Source organism: Sceloporus undulatus, chromosome 8 (genome assembly GCF_019175285.1).
Source record: "Sceloporus undulatus isolate JIND9_A2432 ecotype Alabama chromosome 8, SceUnd_v1.1, whole genome shotgun sequence".
In the NCBI taxonomy this organism is placed as follows: Eukaryota; Metazoa; Chordata; class Lepidosauria; order Squamata; family Phrynosomatidae; genus Sceloporus; species Sceloporus undulatus.
This window is the reverse complement of record NC_056529.1, coordinates 17649662-17661792: the sequence shown is the minus strand read 5'-3', so window position 1 is coordinate 17661792 and position 12131 is coordinate 17649662. Positions and strand designations below refer to the sequence as shown.

At 41.8% G+C, this 12131-nt stretch overlaps 1 protein-coding gene across 1 annotated transcript; it reads left to right on the top strand.

Annotated features, from left to right (window-relative positions):
* Positions 1-870: 870 nt before the first annotated feature.
* Positions 871-11664, top strand: MPHOSPH6 (M-phase phosphoprotein 6). The gene is made up of 5 exons (XM_042438720.1): positions 871-1027; positions 6450-6562; positions 6941-7031; positions 8717-8817; positions 10879-11664. Exons 1-5 carry the CDS (start codon positions 977-979, stop codon positions 11018-11020), a joined length of 498 nt encoding a protein of 165 aa, XP_042294654.1. The 5' UTR covers positions 871-976; the 3' UTR covers positions 11021-11664.
* Positions 11665-12131: the final 467 nt, after the last annotated feature.

Sequence of the window (12131 nt, the reverse complement as noted above, 5' to 3'; positions counted from 1 at the left end):
TTGCCCAAGGTTACCCAGCAGGCTTTTGAGGCCAAGTGGGGATTCGAATTACTCCACTTGAACTGCCATGGTTCTGTTCTATGGAATCCTGGGATTAGTAGTTCAAGGAGGTTTCTAGAGAATTTCCAGCCAGATAACTCTGGAGCTTCTTCAGATTCCTTCCTCCAAGTACTGTAATCTGCATTTCCTCTCGAAGCGTGAGATACAGGATCTCTTTGCATCCAAACCAGTAGCCACACTCTCTGCCTTCTCCACTATAGCTACAATGTTGAGAAAATAATAATAATAATAATAATAATAATAATAATAATAATAGCTACAATGTTGGGAAAATAGCTAATATTTTTCAATTTTTAATTGCAATTTTTTTAAAATGGTTTTTTGAGCCTCCTTGGGTCCCTTCCTAAAAGAAAAGGCGGAACACAAATAAAAGGAAATGAAATGAACAAATAATACAAAATAATTGTTTTCATTGTAGCCCTGGGAAATAGTAAGGGCAAGGTAAGGGCAAGCCTTTGGCTACACCAGGAGCTACTGCGCATGCTCAGTCCTTGCCAGTTCTTCCTCTTATGAACCTTTTCTCCACATATCTTCTTTTCTTACAGTTTTAACCTGTTTAGATGTAATCACTAACTGCAGTTAGACTCCGTGACACCCGTTTTCTCTTAATGTACCCGAGTTCTTTTTAAATAAGGGGGAAAATACACCAATAGCTTGTTCTCAAGAGGACTGGCAATGTGGCTTCATTGCGCGTTATTGAGCATGCGCGAATTACGCCAACGCCAGGTTCTCAACTTCTCAGGGGACTGGCAGAGCAGCTTCATAGTGTACAATGGAGCATGCGCGAAAACTACTCTTGCGCATCGCAATAGCCACATAGGAACTCCAACGGCGAGGCTGAGGCCTGGTTGCTTTGAGGGGAAGACTGTGAAGTGACGACGACAGACGCTGGCAGCTTAAGCGCCTCTTTTCCGCCATGGCTCGCGACGTGAAGAGCATGTTGTCCAAAAACCTTCTCCGCATGAAGGTAAGAAGGAGATTTAAAGAACGGGAGGACGGGGGATGAATAAAAACGCCGACTTCGGAAAGGGGCGGGGCTTAGCCGACTCTTTCCGAACGGCTTCGGGAAGTGGGCGGGGACAGAAGGCAGCGCTTCCGAGGGAGGAGCCGAGTGTTCCCGAACGGCTTCTTGAGGAGTCGAAAAGAGCCGAAGGAGCTCGGGTTTTTCCGGAGCGATGGAATAGAGCCACGCTTCAAGGCTGGCTTTAAAGCTGGAATTCCATGGGTGCATCCACATTGATGCCTTTTGACGCTGCTTTAACTGCCATGGCTTGGTACTATGGCATTCTGGGACTTTTTGTGTGGGGAAACATGGGAGAATACTTGCCCATGGAGAATATTCCCTATTGGGAATTAATAGAGATACATAGAATACTTGCTCATAGGGAAAGATTGGGGAATACTTGCCCATAGAGAATCATTGGAGATGTTTCCTATGTTTCCCTTGAGGCAAGTATCCCCCAATGTATCTCTATGGACAAGTATTCCCCAATGTTTCCCTATGGGCTAGGACTCTCATTCGTTTTAGCATGCCCCATCCCCAGAGTTGTCACTCAACACAAACCTCTGCGCCAATGGAGGCTCTCCCAAAAATCCCAGTGTCTCTTAATTTTGCAGGCCTTGAAACAGGGTCATTTGATGGTGATTTCCTGCATGGCAGAATGGGGTTGGACTGGATCAGGGCCCTTGGGGTCTCTTCCAACCCTATGATTCTGTGCTTTTTCACAACTGGTGTGAATCCACGTATCTCTGCTTTGCAAGCCCTCTTTGCTAAACCTCATGTTTCGGGTGAATGGAAAACGCTCTGTATCCACGGATTGAAAACATTTCCAAAAACCTAAATTCCAGAAAGCAAACCTAGGTTCTGCCATTCTGTCTAAAGGACGCCATTTTACTACGTCGTCTTATATAATGGGACTTGAGCATCCACTGATTTAGGTATCCTGGAACCAAGACACAGCGGATACCCAAAGGCCCACTGTATCTCCCCATACTATAAATCCCAGAACTCCATAGCACAGAGCCCTGGGAAATAAAGTGGCATTGCTGTGGCCTGTCTGTAGATCGTTTCTGACTTAGGGCAACCCTTAGGCGAACCTGTTGTGCGATTTTTCTTGGCAAGATGCAGGTGCAAGATGCACTCTGTACATGCTTTGGAGAAGCCACTGGCAAAGGGACAAAAACAATAGAGTTGGAAGGGACTCTCTGGGGCTTTACATCCAACTTTCTATCACTCCATGAGTTCAACCTTTGGGCTTATTGTCCACCTTTTCCCTGCTATTCTTGTCATTGCGGCTCCTGCTGAAAACACAGTTCCTGTTTGCAAGAGGATAGGCAACTGTTGTGTTATATCTTGTTTATCTGTTTATCTCCTTATCTATTTATCATCGCTTGTCTTCAGATTGTACTTTTGTGTACATGTTGGGCTGCGATTTCAAGTTCGCTGTTATTTGCTGCAGGGTCTTTGTGAGAAATATATATATATATATCTGTTGGCTTTTAAAATTGTTCTTAGAGCTTTTGAAACTGATTTTCCTCTATCCGGTTGTACATGCTCCGGAAGCCCTGGCGGGCAGGAAAATAATTAACAAAGCAATTCAAATAAAGACATCCGATGCTCCGGTGTGATCTTAGGATGATTCGTGGCAGGTCTTCAGGGTATTGAGGGGGAAAACCTTGCCTATCGCCAATATCTGATCATTATTATAACTAGAGAGGGCAAGGATTGAACCTCAAGCCTTCTATGTGCAACACTTGAACTCCCACCAGTGAACTGTAGTGCCTCTATTAAGACACAGTCTAGTCATATAAAGCCATACAAAGCCATATAAAGCTGGATGTGTATCCGTGTTTCTGGAATGGATTATTGATGGGGAAGACCTACCAGTGTGGTGAATAATTGCGGTACTATCCATGGTTTCAGGTATCCTTGGTGGGGCCTTTGAACATATCTCCCATCGATAAGAGGGTCTTACTGTAGATACTTTTTGTGCCCCCTTCTCAGCACCGATACAAAGTGCAGTCGTTGTGTCTTCCTAAGGCTCCTACATACCTGAATCCCCCGGCAAAACCAAACAAACATTGCGCCTCACTCCCTCCCTCCTCAGTTGCTCAGCTGGTCTCGCCTATGAACCTCACTACGGTTGCATCCACATTGCAGAAATAATCCAGGTAAACTATCATGGCCCAGTGCTATGGGATTCTGGGATTTGTAATTTGTTGTGGCACCAGAGCTCTCTGAGAGAGAAGGCTAAATGTCCCACAGAACTACCAATCTCAATTCCATAGCGTTGAGCCATAGCAGTTAAAGTGGACAACAGACCAACAATTGCACAACGCCAGCTAAAAACACATCAGCTAAAAGCACATACCATTTTAAAAGAACCAGCAAGACACATACAGTACTTATTAAAACAATCTGCTATAAATTTGTCATTGAAGTAACAGCTAACAACCTTTAGAGTTGCAAGGTTCGAATGGGAAGGAGAAGGAGAGCCAGGTATGCCTCTCTGAACCTATTCAAGGGAAAGTAGGATATACTTGTAACTAATAAAGTCAAAGTTCTCCTCTTCTCAGTATTTTTAGTTTGGCGGAGCTAAATATTGTTCTTACGCCAGCCAAAGTTTTGTGTCTGCTGCTGACGGCAGGACCTGGCAACCATACTAATATTCCTTGTCATTTCCCCTTCTCATTTGATTTCCCCCCCCCTTCTCCTATCCCCCAACTCATCAGTATAGCCATGTAGTAATGGTGGTGGGGAGGGAGATATTAATAAGAGCGCTGACCTAGCCGTCGCCCTTGGATTTGCGAATCTGGTGTCGAGTCCAAAGTGGAATTAGTCTCGGCTCAGCGGTTAATGGACTCCGTTCCTGTCCTATAATGTAACACATAATTCAGTGGAAGAACGCAGCGGCGTGATTGATGATTGCTCCGTTTTTTCGGAGAACAACATCTGAGCTGAAATTGCCATTAATTTTTAAAAATATAAATATTCATTAAATATTTATAACTCAATATCGCCGGGCCTTCATGGTTTGTTTGCTTCGGTTTTGCATTAGTGCCGTTCTGTTTTATCTCCATCTTTCAGGATGTGGTACCTTCAACCCACGCACCGAGCGAGACGATTGCTTCTTCTTTTGGCAGTTTCTTCTCTTAGTCTTATGGAGGGGCTTCTGTACTCCTGCCGGCGATTAAAAGTGGTTAGCTGGGAAACGATTATAGGTTGGCCATTTAAAGCTGGGAAACAATTATAGGTTGGCCAAAGAGCAAAGTCTGCTGTCTAACTCAGGAGTAACTCCTGCTTTTTGATAGGGCTTGCTCAGGTTTGTACTTGTCATCTTCTTTGTTTGGAAGTGATTTTGGTCAGTGAGGTTTCTGAGCTAGCATGGTTAAAAAATAAAACATCTCTTAATGTTTCCATGGGCTGCATACAGTTGTGTAATTATGTGAAGATTGCTGGATTTGCTCTGAAAGTTACATGACTTTTGGATGTTTGAGGAAGAACTGCATGGTTTCAAAGCAGATCCATGATGGCAGCCTCAAGCATCCTAAACCATCCAGCCATTTCCTTATAACTGAAAACCAGTTTACATCGGTGAAGAGACACGGATCTGCTAACCACTTCAACCAGTGTCAACTACTGGGGCCAGTACTGGAAATATCCTATGGTCTTTTATCCAGTGATAACATGAGATCTATTGAACTAACACAATGGTGGACAACTGCAAAATTGGCTAAAATTGAAAGCAAAGTAACTTCCAGGTTTCATTTCTTAGGTTGCACCTGCACTGCAGAAACAATGCAGTTTGAGACTGCTTTAATTGCCATGGCTCCATGTGGAAACCTGGGCCAGCCACAGATGCTGGCAAAACGTCAGGAAGAAACTCCTCTAGAACATGGCCACATAGCCCCCAAACCCCACAAAAAACTATGGATGCCGGCCATGAAAGCCTTCGACTCCACACTGGGACTTGTAGTTTGTTATGGTACCAGAGCTAAGGCTAAATACTTTACAAAACATCCCAGAATTCCATAGCATTGAGCCTTATCATACTGCACCTCCCAGTGTTCCATGGTGAGTAATAATAATACAATCACCATAAATCAGAAATGTCTTGAAGACACACAACAACGTTTATTTTACCCACTAACCAATGTCATGCTATGCAAATTATATGTCAAGTAGCTGTTGCACTGGCCTCATTTCCAGCCTAACTCTTGGTGCCAAATGCCATTGGTACCCTCCAACATCTGAAGTAATTCTCCTGCCGACTACTGCATCAACAGCTTACTGCTTGGTGCTACATCACAACTTTGACAACAGAGTTTTAGTGCCACTTGTAGCTTCAGTTCCATTTTCACAGCTTGATATATTTTCCACGGAATACCACATTTTGCTCCCGAAAGCCCAAACGAATGAATGTTCATTTGAAATGTTTTACTTTCCGTGCAGCTGTTGAAAGTTGGAGCTAGATATTTTTATCCCAAGCTGTTTGGATTTCTACCCCCCTCCCTTTACACTCATACAAATACACAAACGTTGAGCATCCCTTATCCAAAATGATATGAACCAGAAGTATTCCACATTCCCTGCAGTCTTCTACAGATGTGTTATTTCTTAGGCTGAAGTAAGAGATATGGGATGACAAATTTGGCACAGAAACAGTGTGGTGGCCTGGTGTTGTGGTTGATGGTTGGACTAGAACTCGAGAGACCAAGGTTGGAGTCCAAGGCTAAGCCATGGAAATCTATGGAATGAACCAGATCAAGTCACAGTCTCTCAGCCTTACGGGAAAGCAGGAAAATGTCAAATGAACAATTTGCAAGCTGCTCTGAGCATGTTTTTGGCTGAAAGATGGAGTATAAATTCTATAAATAAAAACATCAGGAAGACCAAATTTTGGGAACCACTGCCTTAGAGGAATAGAGTAACTAATGCTAACAATTGCTAGGCTTGCTTCAGTTTCTCAACATTTCTTGCTTCTCAGTCAGTCACAAGTAGAGTAATCTGTGGACCTTATGTCCATCTTTTAGTAAAACAGAATGCTCAACTAGATTACTGAATGAAGTTTTTCTCAACTTGAAACCAAACTGATAAGCATTGCAAAGAGTGAGTGAACATTAAAGGTCTTACAGGTAGAGTCTCCCTTATCCTAAATGCTTGGGATCACAAGTGTTTTGGATTTCAGTGCCCCCCCCCTAGATTTTGGAATATTTGGAATATATACATGAGATACCTTGGAGATAGGACCCAAGTCTGAATATGAAATTAATTTATGTTTTATATACACCTTATTATACACATGGCCTGAAGGTAATTTTAGTCTCTGAGAGATACATAAATGGATGAGATGCTAAAACTGAGACCTTTTATGTGTCTTGTGTTTCAGTTCATGCAAAGGGGCCTGGATTCCGAAACCAAAAAGCAGCTTGAGGAAGAGGAAAAGAAAATAATCAGCGAGGAGCACTGGTTCCTGGATCTACCAGAACTGAAGGAAAAGGAGTAAGTTGGTTGTACAGTCAGCCCTTCGTATTCAAAGATTCAACTATCCACTGCTTGAAAATACATTTAAAAAAATTCAAAAAGCAAACCTTTATTTTATTTAAGAGACACCATTTTACTACTCCATTGAATATAACGGAACTTGATCATCCACAGATTTGGGTATCCATCAGGGGTCCTGGAACCAAATCTCACAGATACCAATGGCCCACTGTATTGCGTTTGTTGGAATTTAAAATAAAATAAAAATAAAAATGGAAGTGCCTTCTAAAACTGGAGAGTGAGCCATTGGGTTTTATTTCATGCCAAGATGCTGACTAAGTTAAACTCGCTTGTTCAACTCTCTAAGGCCTCTTTCCTTTTATTGCTACTCTGCAGGAGCTTTATAATAGAAGAGAGAAGCTTTGCACCATGTGAAGACCTCCTATATGGCAGAATGTCATTTAAAGGGTTCAATCCTGAAGTTGAGGTATGGAGCAAGGGGACTACTTTATCCTTTCTGGATCTGGTTCAGCAATGATTCAAAGAGACAGCTGAGAGGCACAAAAGTCTTGGTTCAAAAGAAGCATGAAACCCCTGCTTCATTTCACCTCTGCCCCCAACTTATGAAGTAGCCACTTAAGGCAAGCCACTAAGTATGCCCCTTGCCCACAATCCATATTTAATACTCAGTTGGGCTGTTGAACAGATGATTGAGCAAATGTATGCGAATGCCCTGAAGTGCTTTAGAGAGGCATCTTATTTCAGATCAAGTGCACTTGCAAGGTAGGAAGGAGTGATTAGGACTGCATTATCAGACAAATGCCAGTCTTCTAGTGCTCTGGAAATCATCAGTGAAGGGTTGCTCTTAGCCTTTTTACAATACAGCAAGTCAGTCTGGACCAGAGTTTGGAAAAGTTCCTAGCCTATGTGGCTAGTAACAATGTTGGCAGGGCTTTCTTAAGTTGTCTTGTCACATTTGTAAGTTCTGGTTAGGTCACCTTATCTCATCTTTGGAGCATTGTTGTTGTTGTTGTGTTCCTTCAAGTAATTTCTGACTTATGTCACCACTATTATGGAGTTTTCTCTGTAAGATTGGTGCAGAGGGGGTTTGCCTTTAGCTACCTCTGAGGCTGAGAGAGTGTAACTTGCCTGAGATCACCCTGTAGGTTTCTGTGGCTGTTCAGACTCTGGTCTCCAAAGTCATAGTGCAATGCTCAAACCTCTATACTGCACTGTCTCGTAATAGCAAAGTTAGAAAATTGTTCCTGGTGGGAATTAATTCTCCCAGGCTATTTGGGGGGCTATGTGAGCTGTACTGTCACTGTTCATCCCTAATGTATTGATGTAGATTTGTACAAACCTGGTTAGGAAATATGTAGAAGGACATATATGTCTGTAACTGGTTGTCCTTGGATGTATGGTACTATGTTAGTGGAACCTTTGACCCTCCAGATGTTCTGGACCATAACTCCAGTCAGCCCACCTAGCATGGCCAGTGGTAAAGGAGTTGTAGGCCAAAATAACAGAAGATCCAAATGTTCCTCAGCCTGGATTTAAAGTGAGGTGGACAAACCAGACTCATCTGCCTCCCAAACCCTTAATTGCATTTTGCTCCCAGAAATAGAAACCATTTCCCTAGAAGTTCCCTGAGCTGTGATAAGATGACACCAAACAGGCTTGCCCAGCTCCTCCATTTGCTGTAGTTTTATCCTAAAAGGTGGCTAATACATCATGTTTTCACTCTCTTCGCCACTTGGCTCTGCTACATTCCAGGAGAAATTAAAACCATAAGGAAAGCCCTGCTGGATCCAAGTAAAGGCCTTCTTTCCACAGAGGATAGTTGGTAAGATACATATGGGAAGATTACCAACAGGACGCGAGCGAATCATGGTCCACATTTGTGGGCTGTGAGCCACTAATGGACTCTGGACCACAAAACTGATGCCATGATAAATCACTCATAAGAGGGCTCAGTCTTGTGTTTCCCCAATCTTATATTAATCCACAACCTACAGATAGATGGAAGGCAAAGTGAAGGTTAAAAATCTTCTACATTCTGCATGTGCCCATTATTTTTGGACAGTGATTTTCTCTTGCTGCCAAATCTATCTCTACGACTTTTTCTTCAAGGGGCGTAATACTTAAGCTGATATTCCACTTCTTCATTTTCAGAAGTTAATGATCCAGATGAACTCTAAGTACAAGACAGAAGAAATCGAAGAGGAAGATAATGCAATGGAAGCTGATGTATCGGATGAAGAAATGGCCAGAAGGTAGCTGTTCCCATTTATGACACAGACAGCATTACTGAGAAGATGGGTTGCTGTTTTTCCTCCTTATAAAACAAAAAGCTGGTCTAGAATAGCCAAGTGCTTGCTGCACAAAACATTTGTTTTTACAAGAGTGTCATTTATAGTGGGAGTAAGCCATTGACCTGATGAGTTGTTGTGGTTGTTGTTGTTTCAGACCTTTTGCTTTCTCCAGGCGCCTTAGCTAGAAGTCAGCCACAGTGCTTATTTATTTCAGTTCTTAGCCATTTGTTTCCTTAACCAAAAGGCTCTGAGGGAATAAAATATAACCATTCCTTTGAAAAATGCCTTTAAAAATTGTTAATACAACTTTTCCAGCGCTGGTAGTACTCGATCCTCAGCATACTGAGCCAGTTTGGAAGAAGGCTATATATAAGTCAGCTTGTTGTATAACTGTGAGCAAAGAGGAACACCAAGAGTATGGTCACAAATGCCATTTCTAAATTAAAATATCTGTATCTTCAGTGAAAGAGTCTTAAGCTGGGGAAGAGCTCAGAACAATTATTTATTTGGACTACATCTCCTGGAAGCATGCTGGCTGGGAGGTTCTTGGAGGTGTAGTCAAAAATGGCCTTTTTTTGGCTGCAACTCTTAGAATTGTCTAGTTACTCTGATCAATATGTTCCAGATTCTGGCCTAACACTCAGGTGGATCATTGATGGAAAATCTCTCTGAGCCTGGTGTCTGTATAATTTCAACCAGAGCACAAGGCTGACTTTTCTCAGGAGGGAATTACACCAATGAGGACCACTTTCCATTTTGTTATTTTTCTCTAATTTACAAAGTATATACGGCTTCAAAAAATGAAAACTAAGTCAACTCAAGATTTGAGAAAAGATGATGGGACACAGCAGCAGAGGTGAAGATTGTCAGTCTTGTGCCCCTTTCCTGTTATCTTCTCTACTCCCTTCTGCCATCCATACATCATTATTGAAAGGTGTTCAAGCACAATAATCTTTTAATCCAAGGTGGGACTATATAGGGCCCCTACCCCTTTTTTGCAGCCTCTGATTCCTCCCATTTACAAGAGGGGAAAAGTCACCTGAAAGTTGCCCAAGTTGTCATAAAGGAAACCATAGTACAGTGTGCCTGCGCCGTATGCATATACGTGATTTTAAGCATGTGCTGAAGCTGCACAGCAATCGAACAAATGACACACGTGCCCGTTGCACACACGCTGCGCCATTGTTTGCAATGGGGCTCGAGGATGTACAGGATTTCCCTTATGCAGGGGTGGGGTCCAGAACAGATCACCCACGTAAGAGAAGGGCCCACTGTACTGCAGCTGGGCTTTATGTATGGAAAATAAAAGTGATGGCTTATTTTTGTTCTGATGTGTCCCATGGGTGGAGGTGAGGGTGAGAATTATCTTCGTTCTCCACCATAAATGTCCATCCCACCTTAATCTGACACAATTCAGTTGATAAAACAAGATTAGTCTGGCTATCAGGTTCATAGGGTCAATTTCTTAGCTACATTAGAATGAGAGAGGGCAACTGTGGGCCTCCAAATATAAGGACTACAAATCCCATCAGCCCATGGCTGTGTAGGCAGTGGTAAGGGAATATGAGAGCTGAAGTCCAAAATCTTTTGGATAGTAACTGTTGCTTACCCCACATGTTGCCTTAACATGTTACTCTAATTTCTTTACCCTGCATTTGATCTTATCCTTTCACTAAAGTGAGATACGATTCTTGGAGACCATTACAGAATTTTGGGAAGCATTTTTATAGCTATGGCTGTGTATTTTTACACACCAACATTTGGGTTCACAAACTGGTGTGTCCTATAGGATCCTGCAAGCTGTTGAAAGCTTCTGGATTACTTTTAATTCAGGGTAGTCTTTGGAAGTAACTGTTAATATCACCACTATCGCCGAGACTTTTCATACCCAGATAGCAAGGTTGTAGGGTAGGTCTTCTGATATTTTGCATGCTTAAGATGACCTTTAAAAAGACTTGATTTTGAACTGCAGGCATCTTTTAATTCTGCTTTTTTAAAAAATACACATTTTGGTCTTTCCAGGTATGAAACCTTAGTGGGAACAATTGGGAAGAAATTCTTAAAGAAGAGAGACCGCCATGCGCTGCAGGAGCCCAAGGAGGATGAAAACAGTGATGGGAGACCTAGCAAAGCAAAGAAAATGTTTTTGAAACCCCAGGATTAAATGACACGGATGATTTGTGTGTTCTTTCGGTCGCAGAAATCTATTCTGTGTCACAGTAATGCAAGTTATTTTTGTAAATTGCCGGATCTCTTTATATCTCTTGGACAGATGCATTTTTCAGCGTAGATGGGTACATAATGGATGTTATACATCCTCTACTCCTTGCACACATTTTTAGTGTGGGAATGTAAACAGCACAATGCGTGTAAATAGAAAGGTTGAGGACACCTTTAGATTATGACTTTTTAAAGTGCAAGAATAATATTTCAGAGATGTAGCCCCATCAGAGTTTTCCCTTTTATTTTTTTTTCTTCAAATGCTTTAGAAACATAAACTGTTTCTCTAAAAGGAGAGGGGGAATGAAAACTTGGGCCTAAATTCAAATTCTAGCCCCAAATAGAACTGATCTATTTTAAAAATTGCTAAAGCCCATTATGTAAAGCCCATTGATTCAGTGGATCTGTTGATACTAGCAATTATGTTTAGGCACTGAATTTGTTTGCTTCTTTTTATTATTTGAAAATATTTTGGAGCAATGGCTATGTTTAACTTTTTAGGGCAGTTTTAAATGTGTGCTACTTTTGCCAATGTTATGATCTGTCTTAAATAAATTACTTGGCCTGCTATTAAAAGCATGAACCGGTTGCAGTAGAAGTCTGGCTTTTCATTAGTTCTTCAGGGCCTTCAGCAACGCTGATGTGATCTATTGTCTTAATAGTATTTATTTTTATGTGTATCTCACTTTTCTCCATAGAACTTTCCCAAACGTTGTGGCTGAGATGGTGAATGATTACTTGTGGTCCCTTCTTGAACATCCTTTGTTGGTATATCTAAGCCTTTTCCCCATTGCCACAGTTATATTCTAAAACCCAAGGTGGTTTTGCCTACTATCGGCTCCTCTAGATAAAAAATGTCAGCAAGTTGTGATATTTGTTACTACAATTTCAAACTTTGTTTTTTGTTTAAAGATGCAAACTATGTTTCTGTTGTTCCAGACTCTCTTTTGGCCATTCCCAGCACCAGCTGCAGCATTTTATTCCCACCCTTGCATGGGTTTCAGAGGCATATCAGAACAGCTTTTCTTCTCACTTTTTAACAATTAATAGAAATG

Bases quoted from the DNA above. Each gene is read 5' to 3' on its own strand.
- MPHOSPH6 (XM_042438720.1), top strand. From the start codon at position 977: ATGGCTCGCGACGTGAAGAGCATGTTGTCCAAAAACCTTCTCCGCATG. The intron at 6,563-6,940 runs GTAAGTTGGTTG...GCTACTCTGCAG, and splicing joins CCAGAACTGAAGGAAAAGGA to GAGCTTTATAATAGAAGAGA. The intron at 7,032-8,716 runs GTATGGAGCAAG...CTTCATTTTCAG, and splicing joins GGTTCAATCCTGAAGTTGAG to AAGTTAATGATCCAGATGAA.